General features: G+C 35.0%; 1 protein-coding gene across 2 annotated transcripts in view; it reads right to left on the bottom strand.

The window, feature by feature from the left end:
- Positions 1-20,743, bottom strand: part of LOC150092336 (F-box/WD repeat-containing protein 4-like) — a 122,439-nt gene that overhangs the window by 45,801 nt on the left and 55,895 nt on the right. For both annotated transcript variants that reach the window (XM_090415059.1, XM_090415058.1), the window contains one exon: positions 9,664-9,755. In XM_090415059.1, the coding sequence (XP_090271185.1) occupies positions 9,664-9,755 (92 nt within the window). The remainder of the gene's footprint in view (positions 1-9,663; positions 9,756-20,743) is intronic.

Below are 20,743 nucleotides of genomic sequence, written 5' to 3'. Positions count from 1 at the left end.
AAATAATTCTGTTCTATCTGATTTGAAATTTAATGAAATTTTATAGGGGTGCTTAAAGGTCAAAGCTGTATAACTGAGAAGAGACCTCCACTTAGCCTTTAAAGGAATGTGGAGAACCAATCAGGGCTACTGACTTAATGTCCAAACCTCACCTTATCGTGGTGCACCCTGTTGGGTATCTACATGGATACTGAACGAACAAGGATGGTCTGGCAATTTGGGATTTAGCAGACCAAATTGTATTTTTATTGCCTTAAACCAAAATACAAAACGACAGTACAACATGACAAAATTTCATGCCAGCTGGGGCATCGACCGGTTACACTAGGCCCCGGTTGTTTACGTCAGGGAACCAAGGCGAACAGCAAAAAGTCAGCTACTGGAATAAATCTGAAAACACACCCCAACTCAACATCAAGAGAGGTCAAAGATCGGTACCATCAACATACAAAGCCTGAATGACAAAAAAAATGGAGCTAGCTGAGGAATTAGATAAGTACCAGATCGACGTAATAGGAGTAACTGAGTATTGAAAAACAAAATAGACAAAACTGGTGAGATCTTTTTGAGCAATAAATACAAAATGTTATATTCAGGCAAAGAAAATCAAGGAAAAGAAGGAGTGGCCATAGTATTCAACACTAAATATGAAGCTAATCTTCTTGAATGGCAGGCAGCCTCAAGTAGAGTGATGTGGGCAAATATCAGAATGGGGAACTGGACAGTGAGACTTATTTGTGCCTATGGTCCCACACAACGTTTTACTAAAGTAGAACTGGAGGAATTGTTTGAGGCTTTAGAGAAAGCAACTGACACAATGAAAAAGGAAAAGTTGGTCCTTGTTGGTGATCTAAATAGCAGAGTAGGAAATCATTGTCAGACATACAAAAATTATTTTGGGAAAATTTGGAGAAAAGAGCAAAGCTAATAATAATGGCAAATACCTGTTGGATTTCTGCTCAGGACATGGACTGTTTATTACTAACACCATGTTCCAACATAAAAATGTGCACAAATTCACATGCAGAGAGGAGGCAAGGAATAAGAAGATCTCATTGAGTATGTCATTGTCGATAATGATGTTTTCTCCCTGGTGCAGGACACTAGAGTGTACAGAGGATTTGCAATTAGAAGTGATCACAATTTAGTCTTGAGCAGGATAAAATTGAATTTCATACTGAAAAGAAGAACATGTAAGAAAGTTGTAAAGTGAATAAAAGTTCAGCAGCTCACAGATGTGAACTGTAGACTAAAATACACAAACATCATTCCAGAAAAAATGAAAAGGTTTGAGAACAGGAATCAAACCTTGGAGATTCGGTGGCAAGCCTTGAAGAAAACATTGATTGATTCAGCCAGAGAGGCATGTGGTGAGGTTGTCTGCAAAGATAGAAAAATCAAAACTCCATGGCAGACACAGGAAGTTAAAGAGGCAGTGAAGGAAAAGAAGGAAGCATATCAAAAGTTACTAGCAAATAAGTCCGCTTGTGCTCTTAGAGAATACAGAGAGAAATGTAAGAAAGCTAAACACTGTGTAAAACTAGCTAAATAAAAGTCATAGGAAGACTTTGGTAAGAACATAGAAAATAAATATCAAGAGTATGGCAACATATTCTGGTGGTTGTTGAAGAAGCCCAGAAATGGAGGAAAGAAAGGAATTAGAAATGATAAAGTTGACATGAAAACTGGAGAAAAAGATATCTTTGAAGTATGGAGTAATTACTACGAAAAATTGCTAAATGAAACAAGCAGTGATAGCACTGTGGTAAAAAACACTCAACAGGCATTCATTCAGATATACGTATCCATACTTGAAGTAGAAAAAGCCATCCAAGGCTTGAAATGTGGAAAGGCAGCAGGAATAGATGATATTCGACCAGAAATGCTGACGTATGGTGGTAGAAAAGTCTTACAATGGCTACACTGCATAGTTCAGAAGACCTGGACAGAGGGACGAATTCCCGTTGATTAGAGTAGAACGCTCATATTACCCATACATAACAAAGGGAAATAAAACTGAATGTGAGAATTACAGAGGTATTTCCCTACTGAATGTTCCTGGTAAGATTTATGCAAATATATTTGAAAAGCGGTTGAGAAGGATTGTGGAAGAAAAGCGTGGTGAAGAACAAGCTGGATTCAGGCCAAATAGAGGCTGTCAGGATTAGATCTTCACTTTACGACAAATAGTTGAGAAATCACGGGAATATAACAAAGATATGTATTTAAGTTTTGTAGATCTGGAAAAGGAATATGACAAGGTGCATAGAGAGAATTTATGGTGTCAATGGGGTATTATATCAAGCATTACTCAGTCTTTATTTGATTGTAAGCTAGCAGTTAGAATTGAAGAAATTACAGGAAGATGGTTTAATGTTAAAACTGGTGTCAAACAAGGATGTACATTATTCCCTCTGTTATTCATTATCTATATGGATCACATTATGAAGGAAAGTGGTATTAATGTCAGCTCTTTGCTTTATGCAGACGATGTTATACATCTAAATGAATCCGCTACAAGTCTGCAAGATTCCCTAACTAAACTGAATAACTGTTGTAATAGACATGATATGAATGTCAGCAATAACAAGACAAAGATAATGAAAATAGGCAGAAGCAAGGAAAATGTCAACTGTGTTGTGAATGAAGAACCTACAGAACAAGTAAAACATTTCAGCTACTTAGACATGATTTTTAGTGAAGATGGTAAACTAAATATGGAAATAGACAACAGAATCGACAAAGCTGGTATGGTAGGAAGTCAAATGAATAAATTCATACGGAATAAGAGAGAAATTAGTCGGAACACTAAATTAGCTGTATACAAGACAGTGTTCAAACCAGTTTTAACTTATGGATCTGAGAGCTGGGTCAGAAGTAAAACACTTGACCAGAGACTGCAGATATGAGAGTCCTGAGAAAGATTAGGGGCACGAACAGATGGCATCAATGGCAATATCATATTAAAAACGAGGATATTAGGAAAGAACTTGACATTGTCAGCATCTAGGAATGCGTTAGCAGAACTAATATCAGGTGTATGATCACTTGAACAGAACGGGTGAGGAAAGATTAGCTAAACAAGTTTTCTCTGCCATGTTGGCAGGAAAATGAAAAAATCCACCTATATTGTACTGTACAGTACAGGATGTGATACTTTGTCTGTGATACTGTATCAATCCAATTATATCTTTGTCTTCCTCTGGGAAGACAAAGATATAATTGGATTGATACAGTACAAAGTGCTTTAGACAACAGAAATATACGATCTGATAATGTCGGAGTCTTGACAAGTAACAGACTGATTTGGAGGAAAATTGTAGATAGGAAGTTAGTAATGATATTAATTTTTCATGTAGTAGTATCACATCCTGTACAACCCTTGAGGGTACATGGCAGGAATTTGATGATGATGATGATGAAATTTTATAGTTATGATCTATATTAAAATTTGTCAGTATTAATTTTAATCTGATCATTGTTGCTGTGACAAAATTAGATAGAATGAACTTTTCTGTGTACAGATAAATCACTATCTACAGATACTCTTACAAAAAATGTAAAAAAACAAAAAATTGTTTTTTTGTTTTTTTACATGTCAGGATATGAAGTACTACATGAAAAAATTACATCACCACTAACTTCCTATCTACAACTTTCTTCTAAATCAATCTGTTATCTGTCAAGACAACAGCATTATCAGATCTTATATTTCTATCTTCTAAGACACTTTTTATTGTATCAATATCTTGGTCTTCCACTGGGTCTTTTTCCTGCAAACCTCACACATAACACTTGTTTTGCTAATCTTTCCTTTCCCATTCTATTTAAGTGACCATACCACCTGAATTGAGCTCTGCTAACACATTCCTGGATACTAACAATGTTAAGTTCTTTCCCAATATCCTAATTTTTAATATGGAACTGCCATTGATGCCATCTTTCACGCACCTAATCTTTCTCAGGACTCTCATATCTGCAGTCTCTAGTCTTTGGTCAAGTGTTTTATTTCGAACCCAACTCTCAGATTTATAAGTTAAATTGGCTTGAACACAGTCTTGTATACAGCTGATTTAGTGTTTTGAATCATTTCTCTCTTATTCCATATAAAATTATTCGGTTGACATCCTACCATACCAGCTTTGTTGATTCTGTTGTCTATTTCCATATTCAATTTACCATCTTCACTAAAAATCATGCCTAAGTAGCTGAAATGTTTTACTTGTTTTATAGGTTCTCCATTCAAAATGCAGTTGATATTTTCAATGCTTCTGCTTATTTTCATTGTCTTTGTCTTGTTATTGCTGACCCGCATACCATATCTATTACAACAGTTATTCAATTTAGTCAGGGAATCTTGAAAACTTGTACCAGATTTATCTAGAAGTATAATATCTGCATAAAGTAAAGAACCGAGATTAACATCCTCAATTTTGATATCAGGTTTAATACCACTTTCCTTCATAATGTAATCCATATAGTTAATGAATAACAGAGGCGATAATGTACATCCTTGTCTGACACCAGATTTAACATTAAACCATCTTCCTGTACTTCCTTCAATTCTAACTGCTGACTTGCAACTCAAATGAAGACTAAGTATTGCTTGATATAATGCCCCACTGATGCCATACAACTGTACCATTTTGTCCATGTCCTGAGCAGAAATCCAACAGGTATTTGCCATTATCATTAGCTTTGCTCTTTTCTCCAAATTTTTCCAAAATATTTTCGTATGTCTGACAATCATTTCCTACTCTGCTATTTCGATCCCAAACAAGGACCAACTTTTCCTTTTTCAATGTGTCAGTTGCTTTCTCTAAAGTCTCAAAAAAATTCCTCTAATTCTACTAATTTTCAAAAAAATTCCTCTAATTCTATTAGTAGAACTTTCTGTGAGACCATAGGCACAAATAAGTCTCATTGGCCAGTTCCCTATTCTGATATTTGCCCACATCACTACTTGATATCGCCTGCTATTCAAGAAGATTAGTCTCGTATTTAGTGTCGAATACTATAGCTACTCCTTCTTTTCCTTGATTGTCATTGCCTGAATATAACATTTTGTATTTATTGCTCAGAAAGATCTCACTAGTTTTTGTCTATTTTGTTTCAGTCACCCCTATTATGTCAATCTGGTACTTATCCAATTCCTCAGCTAGCTCCATTTTTTTTGTCATTCAGGCTTTGTATGTTGATAGTACCAATCTTGAATTCTGTTGATGTTGAGTTGGGGTGTGTTTCAGGATTTGTTCCAGTAGCTGACTTTTCACTGTTCGCCCAGGTTCCCAGGAGAAAACAATGGGGGCCTTGTTTAACCAGACAACGCTACAGTCGGCATGAAATTCTGTCATGTTGTACCATCATTTTATATTGTGGTTTAAGCCAATAAGAATACAATTTGGTCAGCTAAATCCAAATTGCCACCCCATCCTTGTTTGTTCAGTATCCAGGTGGATACCTAACAGGATGCACCACGACAAGGTGAGGATTAGACATTAGGTCAGAAGTCCTGGTCGGTTCTCCACATTCCTTTAAAGGGTATGTGGAAGTCTCCTCTCAGTTATACAGGTTAAGCACCCCTCGTGTTCCAACATTCTTTCATAATTCAACTTTTGATGAATTATGAAAGAATTAATTGAAAAATTATTGGTGAATTGTTTTTTCAATCAATTGTGAATTGTAGTGCAGTGAACTGTTGTTTCACAAATTGTTTATTCGAAGAATTTTTGTTTGATGAATTTTCATTCGATGAATTGCCATTTGGTAAACTGTCTGTTGATGAATGGTTTGTGATGAATTTTCATCTAACGGTATAAATTATTATAATAAGACATACGAAATGTAATATCTCTGAAGTCTTTAATTACTGGAAACTGGGTCACACCAACAAAATTTTCATTGTTAGCAAATTTTGAATTCCAGAGTTTATCAGTATAGTTAGATTTAAGAATGTGACTGAATGCTATCTACAGTGAATTTAACTAACCACCGTTATTATAATGTTAAACCTGAAGGGATTTAAAATAAAAGAGGCATTTCTTCTTCTTCTTCTTCCTTTTGACTCTCACAAAAAGAGCATTATTCTGATGATTACAGTGAAACAAATATCCTTTTTCTTTCGTAAAAAGAAAAGTGCAAATAATTTCTGGTGTTTGTAGATTTATGATAAATTTCAGTGTCAATGTGATCAATCAATATGTAAGTGTTAACTTCAAAAAATTAACTGATTTATATTAAAATGGAGGATATTATGGATCCAACCATACTTTAGTAATTAACTGATTTATTTCCATATATTCTATTGTGAATCCCAAACTATGGCTAATTGATGAACCTGTTTATTAGTGTACTTATGGCTGTTAACATCAGCATATCTCCTCACAAATACCAAAATTAGATGAAAACAAGAAGGAAAGAATATATCTGAAAATCCAGATAGACTAAAAATAGTAAGTCAACTACTGATATTCTGGCACATCAGAAGCCTGAAAACACTCTGATGAACATTCTGATCAAGCTTTAAAATAATTAGACATTATTATTTTGATAAGAATAAGGATAGCACCATCATCAAATTCCTGATAAGTACCCTCAATGGGTGTACAGAATACTATGACAGTACTACATGATAAGTTTATGTTATTACTAACATCCTACTACAATCTTCTTCCAAATCACTCTAGTATTTGTGAGGAGTACAATATTGTCAGATCTTAGATTGTTCTTTCTAAAGCATTTTTAACTACGTCTATCCACCTAGATCTTGGTCTTTCTCTGGGTCTTTTCCCTGACACCAACAATTTTTGCTAACCTTTACTATCGCACTCTATTTTAGCGATCCTAACACAAGATTAGCCCAAGTCACATTCATGAGTGCTAACAGTATGAAGTTCCTTCTATATACCTTCATTTTTAACACATTCAAGCAGGCACACATCCCACATGACAGAGCTCACATAAACATGTTAATATGATTTTGTCAATAATGCCATCTATTCTCCTAAGTTTTCTCAGAATCTGATCAATTGTTTTATTTCTAACCTGGCTCTCAGATAAAAATTGGTTTAACTGTCTTGTATACAACTACCTAGTATTTTGACTAATTTCTCTTTAATTTATATATAATTTTATTTAGTTGATGCCTACCATACCAACTTTGCTAGTTATGTTGTCTATTTCCATATTTAATTTGCAATTTTCATTAAAGAAAACTGAGCCAAAATAACTGAAACACGGTATTTGTTCTATAGGTTGTCCATTTAAGAGAATGTAGCTCATGTTTTCTATATTCCTGCATATTTTCAGAATCTTGGTCTTTTTATTGCTGATTTTCATACCAAATTTGTTACACAGTTATTCATTTTAGTTAAAGAATGCTGCACACTAGTACTCCATTTATTTAAGAGTGTAGCATCATCTGCATAAAGTAAACAGCTGAACATTAAGATTTTCAACCTTGATATCAGGCTTAATATCTGATATATTAAAGAGTGAAATTAACCATGTCACCATCAATATGGATAAAATATATCATTCCTCTACACTTCATATCCATCATATATTTCAATGTAATATCAATGGTATTACAATTTTAATATGCACTTCGCATGCATGGTAACCTGGATGTATATGTACATCCTGGCCAGTTAGGTGGTTAATGAGTCTATTTTTTTTTTTGTTACATATTTAACTGCTTAACTATCTATTGTTAAAATCATACAGTTCTCACACGTGCTTGCTAACCACACTCTACCCCAAGGGATGATCTACCCATTGTTCTGTCCCCCTCCAGTCGGGTGCTGAAAATTTTTCTTTACATCAATCCTATAAAATCCTTTAACAACATTTCTATCATATCCCACTCTTTTCGACCTATCAACCAATTTCTGTAACCCACAAATCCTCAACTTATCATCGGTGGGAGAATTCCACAAACAACTTACCATTTCAATCACTTGCTTCTGGATCCTTTCCACAACTTCCTCATCCCCAAGATAATGAATACTGCACAAAGGTGACCAAACCTATGCACACTAATTCAGTTGTAGCCTTATAAAAAAAGGAACGATTCTATAAGCTACCTTGGCAACTTTTGGAATATGCCCTCTGAACTTCAACTCCTTATCCACTAACACTCCCAAATCCCTAGCTTCAGTTTTCCTAGAGTACATTTCCATCAATGTAGCACACAGCTTGTAATCTTTTCATCCCAAAATACATAACTTGACACTTTTCCACATTCTACATTAAACTGGCATCCATTATCTTTTGCCCATACTGTTTAATCAAATGATGCTGGTCACCAGCTTTCTCCTGGATTGTTCCTCCATATATTACTCTTTCGTATCTGTCCATCAGCAATCCTTGTATCCATATCACTGTTTTCTATACACCCTTATTTGTTCCAATTTGCGCAACAGAGTTTCATGTGGTATCTTGTCAAATGTCTTTGCAAAATCCAACAGCATCACGTAGCCATTTCCTTCATCTATCTAATGTACTATGTTATTATTAAAAATGAGTAAATTACTTTTCATAAAGCCACCCCTCAAGAAAGCATATTCTTCCTGAATTGTCTTTACCCAACTTTTCCAATACCTTTATCACCATTTTAAATACACTGATTGGTCTATAAATTTCTACTAGTCTTAGCCATTCTCAGTAAATAAAAACATTAGATATATAAAAAATAATGATATATATTATACTTTTGCAACTTTTGCTTCAACAATTAAATGTTTTCTGGTTTGGAAAATATTTTAATTTTTAATCTGGTTATCTGTTACAAATAAACTAACTCTTAAAATGGCTGAAAAATAGCCTAGAAATAGTTTCTCTAGTCAGAACTCCTCCCCTCCCATATTTTTCAGCCAATTCAGAATTAGTTAATATTTGATACAACTAAGCAATTTTTTTTCGATCACGAAAGCAATTCACTTTTTTAAGTCTCATACTTAGCAAAAATTGACCAGAGAACAAACAAATAGTCCTAAATAGCACTTAGGATAGGAAACATCTTTTTGTCTAGCATGCTATGCTATAGAAATGCACTGAACTGCAGCAATAGATGACAAATGGACACAGGCTACCTCTTGATATTAAAAAAAAAAGTTAGTGCTAAAAGAGTGAACTATTTTCTTTATGAAAGATGATTCATTTTATCAAGGATGTCTAATTTATCAATTATGTCCATATACTGCCATGGAAGTTTTTCTAATTAACAAATATTTCACATTAGAGAGATTCTCTTAACTTCTTGCATGTTACAACTTCAATTAAACTACATCACACATCTAACTATAATGACACACATATATATATATCATGCATGGTGCTAAGTGAGTGACTGAAATTTTGCACAGAGGTAGCAGCTGAAAGAACAGATTCCCTAGTTTACAGAATTTCAAAACTAGTGCATATACATATAACATGTGTCACATGTAATTGCAGCTTAAAAATAGCACAAAATTTTATCCTAAACCGATAAAGGTATAGCATGGCATTTATTTTAAGAGTTTATAGCAATTAATAATGAAGTTTCAATTTAAAAATTTCACTTACATTTCCAAACAATACTAATTAAAAATGCATTTATCTTAAAAAGGTGAAAATATTTTAAGCAAAGTCAAAAATCAAAGATCTGCAAATATACAATCATACCGTCCACAAGGGGGAATGGCAACAGACCATACTCTGTCCCTGATTTGAACTGTGCGCTGAGATGTTGTACTTCCATTCTGATATAGCCATATCTAAAATTCATGTATCACACAAATATTATTTTAAATAACAAATATCCAATATCAAATTATTATATATAATATTTACCTAATATTTCAGATTTCACACACTTTTTAAAATCACTGCATTAGCATATAAAATACATTATGCAACTATTAATTATATAACAAGTTTCAGGTTACTGAAACTTGCATATACTGATATATGGGAGCATCAGGTTAACTAACACTTCATTCCACTCATTTATCACTTTCTAAGCAAAATGTCTAGTCCTTACACCCCTTGCCAACACACTTATGCAGCTTCCAGAAGTATCTACTTGTTTTCTCCTGACAGGTCACGTACTAGAAGATTTCTTTAAGCATCTATTCTATAAAACTCCGTTTAATATATCATATCCCATATTTTATGCATGTCAGATAAACTCTGTAAACCACAAACCTACAATCTAACCTAACAGGATGTACTCCACAAACCAGTCACAATTTTGGTAACTCATTTTTGAATCCTCTCCAGCACTTCCACGTTCCTAAGAAACTTCACAATGAAATCTTTGCACAACAGTTCAAATGTGGTAGTATCAAAGCCTTATAAAGAGGAATAATAACTTCCTTGTCAGTGTGTTTCATAACATCCAAGTGATCCTTGAAGATATTTTGCCAACTTTTGCAATATATCTGTGAATGTTAACTTTTGTTCATCATTAACTCTAAACCTTTAGCCTCATTAATTTCTTGCAGTACAGTTCCATCTATGTAATACACAGCCTGTATTCATTTTTCACTAAAGGAAAGGACACAGCATGTAGGTTTTTTTTTTTATTGATTGTTCTAAGAGTGCATAACTTTATACTTTGATGGAATGAAATGACAGCCATTATCCTTTGCCCAATAGACCAGTCTACCGAACAATAAGCTGGAGCTGATTGTGGAACAAAACAATCTTAAATTTATCTTCTTTAATAATTCTTCAAGATAATTACTCCAGACAATCCCGAATGTTTATATTAATTTGTTCAGCTACTTTCATATTTTCCCCTGTATTCTTTCAAGGCACCTGATGACTTACTTAACAGAAACTTTTGATATGCTTTCTTTTTTATTGATAAGACTGCCTCTCTAACTTCTTGAGTCCATCACAAAGTATGGATTTTTCTATACTTGCAAACAACATTGCCAAATGCCTTCCTGTTGAATCAATCAGTGTTTTCTTGATAGTCTGCTACTGATTCTCTCAGATTTGCTTCATGTTTTTAAACTTTTTTTTTATTTAAATAACATATCTGAGGCTGTAGTTCATCCCAGAAAGCTGTAAAACTGAGTCTTTTTACAACTTTCTTATAAACTATTCTTTTCAATGTGATACCAATTTTATCCTGCTAAATGGTGATCACATCCTATTTCAAATCTGTCACATATTCATTGTACCTGAACCTATGTGAAGATATCAATCAAATAAGACTTTTCTTATTTCTTGTGTTATGTGAATTTATGTACTTGTTGATGTTGGAACATGGAATCCTTTGCCAAATCCCCTTGGTACAAAAAGCTAGCCACTGTTTCTCTTGTTGTTCTTTCACAATTAAAAAATCAGTAGGATAGGAAATTGTTGCTGATATCCTAACAAAGTTTTCACCCAAAGTGTCAACAACAGGTTTGGGATCAGCAACAATTCATCCATTGTGTTCCAAGGTAGACAAATGGTGTGTTCTGCATCTACCTTTCATCTTCTGGATTTTATCCCATACAGTTTTTGCACTGGTTGTTTGATTAATTGATGATGTAAATTTAATCCAAGATTGTTTTTGATTCTAATGCCTCATGTAATTTGCTTTGGCCCAGAGAAAAGTCTAAATGCTGTAAGTTTGTTGTGGTAGGATATCTACAAAGTATATTCCATGTTCGAAATTGGGATGATGTTTATGGAATTGCTGCAGAGGATGCATGGACAATACAATGCTGCAGACATCTGTGACATACTTTACTGCTTTATTAATAGGTATTTGGCTAACTGCTTCGGTATTAAATTTTGCAAGATGAGAAAATGTATTCCAGTCAGACTGGTCCATTTTCCACATGGACATCCATGTAGAACATGGTTCCTGTGAAGACATAGTGCTGATAAGAGGAAAGTGATCACTTCCGTATATGTTTTCATCAACATCCCATGTAAGTGGTGGAGGGGAAAAAAAAAGCCAGGGGAACAGATTGTAAGATCAATTGCCAAATAAGAGTAGATAGGCATGTGGAAGAAGGTATTTGCTCCATTATTAATAAGGGAGAGATATCATGGTTGTCGAGCATTCAGTCAATTACGACTTTGTCTATTCATGCTGGTGCTACCCCACAGTGTGCTATGTCAATTAAAGTCACCTATTAAGAGTGTGGGCTGAGTGAGTTGGTTAAATGAAACAGAACTTGAGTTCTGTTTCATTTAATTCAGAACCCGGTAGTAAATATATTGAGCATACTGTGATTAGAACTCCACAGACAGGAGAATCACTACTGCTTCAAGAGCAGTATTAAGCTGAAGATGATGGAATGGACTATGACTGCCCATGAGAATAGCTATTCCATCATTAGCAAAACCACCTCCAGTACTGTCCTTGCATACATGAGTGATATTCTTGAAGGTAACGTCCTCAATGAGTTTTAAATATGTTTCCTGCAGACAGAAACAAATAGGTTTGTGTTTCTGCAACAGGTGCTTGATATTGTTACACCTGATATCTTGAGAATATAGTATTCTCAGTTATCATGGTGTAACATGAAAAACAAATAACATAAATAAAAGCCCTTGCATGAAAAGAATAATTTAATATTCTTGCATCCAGTATAAATTGAGTAAAATGTAAAGGTCTATTGTTTAGTCAAGATAACAAAAGAAAAGAATGTATTAACATGTATTATGACTAAACAAGGAATTTGTATTAAATAAGTAGCTAACTGAGAATTAATATAGTAATGCGATTAAGAATGAAAGAGTTAAGTCCATAAGTATAAAAGAATGAGTCATGAAATACGCTATGTAAGAGGCTACAGATTAAGCATTAAGTAGAATTCTGAGAAAAGGTTTAAAAGGGGGTTAAGATAGAGGCTAACAAGAGAAATAATGGAATATCGCTTAGGGCCTATACCCGGATAGAAACTTCGTTACGAGTTGCTGATCAAAATGACGTATGGCGGCCAAATGCTATCCAATTGGTAGACAGACGGAAAACTAGTAAGAGGTGGGAAAAGGAAGTAAGAAAGAGCGGCGTTAGGGGAGCAGCTATAAAAGGGTTGGTAACTCCCCCTCATGGATTTTTGGGTTTTTTTCGAGGAGTAGGCTCTCTTGGGCTTGAGTTTGGTTATCGAGTGGACTTCACGGTGTTCCTGAGTGGAGAGATATGGCTTATATCCTCATGCCACAACAAGGAATCGAAGGTGAGCGGGAAAGCTATTCCCGTATTCCTATGTAGAAAGCGAAATATACCAAAGAGTCATAGGAAGCTGTGAAAATATCGATGTCCTCGTTTCGGATAGTACAGCCGGCGGCGCAGATGTTCATACAGCCCTGAATTGCAAAGAATTTATGCAAGCAAGTCCGTTCAGTAGAAGGTAAAGGCCCGTAAGTGAAGCTAAAGAAAGGTATTGTGAACTTTGTCTTATGTTAACTAAAAGTTGTTTGTGATAGGTACCATTGGCATAATACGGAACTGTTAAAGTGATTAGGGAGAAATTATAATAGGACTTTAGAATTTGATAGAGAGTGTTAAAAGTAAACTAGCTAGTGTTGATAACTTGTGAATATTTAATTGTCCTAAGAATCTTGAGTGCCTACTACTTTGAAAAAAGGAAGATAATGACATAGTTGTGTGTTAATGAAGTAAATGGTTTTGTTAATATTGAATTAGATTAGTGCGAATTGAGTAATCAAGTAGCCTGAGGAATTTGAATGCCTAGTGTGATGTGTAGAGAATCGGAATTGTCATATGTATGTGCTAGAGTAGCTAATGGTTTCATTAGTATACTTGAAGTTGAATAACCTAATAATGTGTGGTGATTTAATTATTCCATGTTAAGTGAATTCATGTTTTGTATGAAATTTTGTGGCGGCATGATCGTAGTAACTCTTGTCGAATCATAGCCCAACTACTTGTATTAAGCTAATTTTAGTGTGTAAGTAATTTAGTTGAGTGTTTTGATATGTACCATGTTTAGAGAAATAATAAACCTTTTGTTTAATGATGAAGAAAGTTGTCTGATATTGCTATATCCAATGCACCACTTAGAAACATTCGAGCCTAACCACGCGGGGAATTAATGTTAAGAAACGGGAAGCTTGAGGAATTAATGTTGAGTAACAAGAAATAGTGTCACGACTGCAATAGTAGCACTTTCAGATATTTGAGTTCCTTTCTCTGTTTATGTACAAAATATCTTAAACTAAATATCCCAAAGGGCGCAGTTAAAATACAAATACTAGGGATACTACGGGGAACAGTAGCTCAGATATTAGTAGAAACTTTGGTGATGTATTGAAAGTAGAAGTTAGGAGAATATAGACGAAGGCAGTTTGTAAAACAAACAAAACAAAAATCGTAAGATAGGGACATAACAATATCATTGATATTCTGGCGAAACCCATGACAATTCCAATACAAACATTTTCCTATTGGAAAAATATCCAATACATCTTCCAATGTGTTCAGATCACTGGATAAGTTCAAGTTACTTTCAGTGGATATCCATTTTTTCTGTGGGAGGATCTGGTGGCTTGTCTTTAAGTGATAACTTTGCCACAATTTTTTTCACAAGTGGGTTCTCATCAAAGAAGACCATTTCTGGAGTGAGACTGTGCATCGTGGGACTGATGTGCTCAAAAGAAAAACAGTCACAATTGTAAAGTTCAGGTATGGTGAAATTATCAAATGGTGGAATAGACATACAAGTTGAGTTGCTGTTGACATTTTCTTAACTGTTACCTTCTCAACATAAGAGGATCTCAGAGCAGGTGTTGTGGTGGCTAACTTTCTTCTTGCATCCTGATACATGTTTTGTTCTGTTTTTATTTTTTGTATTTCTTTCTCATCTTTCCACTTCTGAGATGCATAGGAGTATGCCGGATGATCTCCCTGACAGTTCACATATTTAGCTTTCTTGGCAGAACAAGATTGGTTATCATACTCTTTACTACCATATCAGTCAGAGCTACAACAAGCAGTTTGGGCAAGTCTGTATTTCTGGCAATTGAAGTACAGTTTAACAGGACAATTGAGATGCCTTACTTCATACAGATGTTGGAGGCTTAGGAGTATTAAATGTAAGGATGATAATTCTGGCTGGAACCAGGTGACCATTCTTATGGCTCAAGATGCGTCTCATACCCGTCACTCCTTTAATCTTTATCCTTTCTTTTAGTGTTAGATGGTGATCAGCATTCATTTTTAAAATTATGGATTCTACAACCATGTTAAAATAACTTTTTTATTATCCTGATGTTTCGATCCTCATATCAAGATCATTATCTGGAGCATATACAAATATACAAGACAAGCTGCGTTACATTACAAACCGTAAGCTAGAGAAACAAAGAATTGATCACATGTTATTCTACTGGCATGGCATCTAGTGAAAAAAAAAAAAAAAAACATCAAGCTAGATTTCATTTATGATTACCTGAATAAACATTCTTTCTTACAGATAGTTTTCCTTCGAGTAACAGTGATGTCCTATATTTTTATTATTACAATTGTTATTTTTAATTTAAAAAAAAAACAAAAAAAACATTCTTTCTTACAGATTTTTTCCTTAACAGTGATGTCCTATTTTTTTAGTATTACAATTGTTCTTTTTGATTTAAGCTCCTGGATTTTATACATATATATACACATAAACTCCTACCACCCACCCAACACAAAAACTAGGTGTCATCAACACTTTAAAAAACAAGGCTTTGAAGATCTGCTCCAGTGAACAGGCACTGAAAGACGAATTTAAAGTGATCAGCAATACTTTCCAAAAAAATGGGTACAGCCAAAACACTATTAACAGAATTCTCTACAAAACCTCACTAAAAAAACAAAGAAAAACCAGACTACAATAAAACTATAACCATTCCCTACATTAAAGGGACATCAGACAAAATAAACAGAGTACTACAAAAATACAACCTCAGCAACCTTTAAACCTCCTGCAAAATTAAAAAGCTTACTCAACTCATCCAAAGACCCACTCCCTCCACTGGCCCACCCTGGATTATACCGTATTTACTGCACCTGCAACATACCATACATAGGAGAAACAGGACACACAATTCCTATCAGACAAAAAGAACATAAACAACACATCCAATATAATAATTATGTTGAAGCTGGCCTTTCTGATCATGCCCTGAACACCTTACACAGAATTGACTAGAAAAGCACTAGTTGTCTACATTACACCAAAACATGATATGAATGCAAATTTCACAGGAAGCCTGTGAGATCATTATCAACCACCCCAATCTGAACAATAATGATGGTCTAAAAATCCCATACATATGGAAGGCATATATTCGTCCCACGAATCCTTCCTCTCTAAGAACAACTATAAATAGGACTGTAGAAAATCCAGGATCTTAAATCAAAAATAACAATTGCAATACTAAAAAAATAGGACATCACTGTTAAAGAAAAAATCTGTAAGAAAAGATGTTTATTTTTGTTGGGATTTTTTATTTTTTAATTTTTATTTTTTTATCAAAAATAAGAATTGTAATAATAAAAAATAGGACATAACTGTTACTGGAAGGAAAACTATCTGTAAGAAAGAATGTTTATTCATGTAATCATAAATTAAATCTAGCTTGATGTAATTTTTTTCACTAGATGTCATGCCAGTAGAAAAACGTGATCAATTCTTTGTTTCTCTAGCTTACAGTTTGTAATGTAACGCAGCTTGTCTTGTATATGCTCCAGGTGATGATCTTGATATGAAGATCGAAACATCGGGATAATAAAAGAGAGTTATTTTAACATGGTTGTAGAATCCATAATTTAAAAAATGAACTTTAAGCTTTGAACATGTCTCTTCATCAGGAAGATCTAGGAGATCACATTTTCAGATCACTCCTCTACGGGAATTGAATGTTTTATGGGGTACGACTGTTATTGGTATTCCATCCATCGATGTACTTGAGTAGTTTTGCAGAATGTTGTTGACATTTGTTTTAGGAGGACATCGGCATAGCATAGTTTCGTAACTGTTATGAACCTGCTAGTCCTTCTAGACTATGAATGAGCATTTTTCCTATTGGCTATGATTAGAAAAGCTGGTACTGGTATCATGTCTTTTATTTCTTACTTCTGTTATCAAAAGGCGTATCGATGATATCAATATTTGGCAGAGCCTTGTTAGGGTCCCTGAAATGACTGAGGATGAAGGATTCATGCTTGAGTGTTTTTTTTTCCTGTTCAGTGAAAGAGCTCTTTCACTGAACAGGAAAAAGAGTTCACTGAACTAAATCACATCTGTGACACTTTCTCAGCCAATGGCTACCCCCCCCAAAAAAATCCAGAAAATACTTAACCCAGTTATCCACAACCCACCATCCCCTCCCCTTCACAAAAAAGATTACTCTAAATCCATCACCATTCCCTACATCCGAGGCACCTCGGAAAAAATCAACAAAATCTTAAGAAAACATGACTTAACCACTTGTTACAGACCACATAGAAAATTGGCATCCCTTATCCGCTCCACTAAAGACCAACCACTTCCCCTAGACCTACCTGGTGTATACCAGGTCCCTTGCAGCTGTAAATTGTCTTACTTTGGCCAAACAGGCAGGACAGCAAATATCAGAATCTCAGAACACAAGGATTACATCCGATTTCACCAGTACAGCCACTCTGGGCTTGCAGACCACGCTCTGGATATTCGCCACAGAATAAGATGGAAGAAAGCCACAGTCATACACCGCAGCAAGTTCAAATATGAAAGACTATTCATGGAATCAGCCTCAGCCCTTAGGAACATGCCAAACTTCAACAAATTTGGATGCATGAGACTGCCCCAAATTTGGGAAACATTTATCAGAAGAACTTCAGCCCAAAGGCCAAGAACCACCAATATAGCCTGCCAGGGGCACCATCAGGACTTTAGGAAAACGTTAGCTTCCTAGCTTCAGTTCTCATTTGCTGTTATGTAGTACTTGTGTGCACGTGTCTTTGTATAAAGTTCCCAAGAAGATGGCAACGTGACGTTTGCTGAAATATCGGAAAGTATATATTAAAGTTTATTTAATTTATATTTTTAGTATACGCTGTCGATTCCTTAAATATTAGTTATCATGTTGAACCAGCGTATAAGCCTCTCAACAAGAACCAGAAATATCATCTTTAATATGTGAAGAAAAGCAAAGAAAAATAAGTGTGAAAAGTGCCAGCACCATCACCGGGGGGGACAAAGGTGCCTCACACACATACACACACATATATATATATATACCGTATTTTTCTATAGATAACGCACCCCCCCCCCAACATTTTCATCACTCCTTTTGCTGTATAGATAACACGCATGCACCAACTAGCAGTAGAGTTAGGAAGTACAGACAGAGAACGGAGGAATTCTTTAAAAACACGTGTGTTGCTAGTAGCAGTGGTCGACATGGAAGACAAGTACTTCTCAGAGAAAATCCTACACAGCGCAGTTCAAGCGTGAAGTGATAGAAGTAGCAAAGGAAAAAGGGAATCGTGAAGCTGGTAGATTGTTCAGTGTTAGAAAAAGTAGTGTTCGTGAATGGCGAAAGGCTGAAACAGTCCTGAAATGTTTACATACGAGGAAAACGTGCTATGAGGTTTAGAAGATGCTTGTGGCCAGCCATAGGAAAAAAACTGTTTGATTGGGTTGTTAGTGAAAGAGCTAAAGGTATGAGAATATCTACTGTCCATGTGTTGCAGGAATCGAAAAGAATTGCATAAAACAATAACATAAAGGATTTCTAAATTTCGTTTGTTTCTGAGAGAAAACTTGTGTGTGTTGATGCTTGTCACTTTGGGAATATGGATGAGGTTCCCATAAGTTTTGACATGCCTAGTTCTAGGATTGTGAATCTGAAGGGAGCAAAAGAGGTTTCAGTTGCTACAACAGGGCACGAAAGGTCTAACTTTACTTAGTTCTTTGCATAACTGCAGATGGTTCCAAACTGCCACTGATGGTGATTTTCAAAAGAAAGACTGTTCCAAAAGGTTGTGATCCCAAAGATATTGTTACTGCTAATGATAAAGGTTGGATAAATTCCAAGGTTATGAAATTTTGGTTGGAGAATGTGTGGCAAAAGAGAAAAATGGCATCTTTCAACCCAAAATCTTTGTTAGTGTTGGATTCGTGTAGGGTACACACGACAGCAGAAGTTAAAACAATTGTAAGTATTCCAAATTGGCTGTCATTCCAGGTGGTTTAACAAAAAAACTCCAACCCCTTGATCTTGCAGTAAATAAACCATTCAAAGACAATTTGCGGGCTAAGTGGGAAGACTGGATGATGAATGGCATCCATGACAGGGCAGATGAAAAGAACGTCATATATAGTTACGTGGATTGTAGAAAGTTGGGCTGCTGCGAGTGAAAACTGTGTTAGAAATGGTTTCATTAAAGCACAAGGGAATGCAGTGGTGTCCAGTGACAATGATTATGAAGCTGAAGAAATACCAAACGAAATTTTTAGCGCAATTGATTCTTTCAATATTGAGTCTGACGAAGAATTTTTTGGATATAAATAGTGTAATGTTCAATAAGTATTAAGTAATACTTCTACCTTAGTTTTGTTATTACATTTGATTTACCTCTCATACCTTTCAAATGTATACCGCGCATGTTCATTTTCAATGAATTTAAACTTTTTTGTATAGATAGTGCACGCGTTATCTATCAAAAAATACGGTATATAGAATACCTTTAATAAATTAAAAGTTTCTATCATGTCCTCCTCCGCTTTTCTGCCTATCAACTAAACTTTGTAACTCACACACCCACCACCTCCTGATCTTCAAGAAACTCAGGTGACCAAATCTGTGCACAGTAGATGTAGCTGAATTACAGCCTTCCCTTTCTTTTTTTATTGATGTGTTTTTCAATTCTATTAATCCTTTGAACTAATTTGCTAACTTTTGCAATGTGTCCTATGAACGTTAACTCTCTGACCACCATTGCTTCAATTCTGCACTATAGTACCATCAGTGTGATACACAGTATGCTATCTTTTCATCCTAAAGTGCATAATCTTATATTTTACAACATTAAATTGATTTGCATCACCTTCAACAAATACTGCCCCACCCCCAGTTTTGCAAACAACTGAATACTCTTCTCTCTTTAATTATTCCCTATATCATAAACATGCAAATTAAAGAGTAATCTGAATCACTCTAATAGTCATCTTCATTTACCTCGATTCCACTCCACCATATACTACTCATTGGCATCTGTCTGTCAGTCACTCACCATCATCCATGTCACCAGATTCATATCCATTTCCATTTGCTTCAATTTCTGTAACTGTTTTCCATGAAGTATTCTGTCAAATGCCTCTTCAAAGACCAACAATATCATGGTGTGACCATTTCCTTTGTCCAATTCTGCTGTACTCTATTATGAGTAAATTACTAGAGTGACATCAAAATCAGATAAGAGAAATAGCCACACCATGATATTGTTGGTCTTTGAAAAGACATTTACGAAGGTTTTTTACAAAGCCTTGCTGCCCACCACAGAGTATAATATTCCTATTCATATGCTGCTGGATTTTGCCTTTAACCAACTCTTCCAATACTTTAACTACCACTCCTGAGATATTAATACTTTTGTGATGAAGCTATCTTTACCCACTTCCACTCCCCTGGAACCTTATGAGAGGTGAGACTTAGATTAAACCACTTCATAACACTGCCAATTCTGCATACTCTTAACTGTTGTAATAAATTTGGTATGAAAACCAGCAATAACAAGACAAAGACAACGAAAATGGGCAGA

The sequence above is a fragment of the Typopeltis vanoorti genome, chromosome 26 (genome assembly GCF_054136105.1).
Source record: "Typopeltis vanoorti isolate ZY-2024b chromosome 26, IOZ_Tvanoo_1.0, whole genome shotgun sequence".
NCBI lineage: Eukaryota > Metazoa > Arthropoda > Arachnida > Uropygi > Thelyphonidae > Typopeltis > Typopeltis vanoorti.
This window is presented reverse-complemented; position numbering and strand designations above follow the sequence as displayed.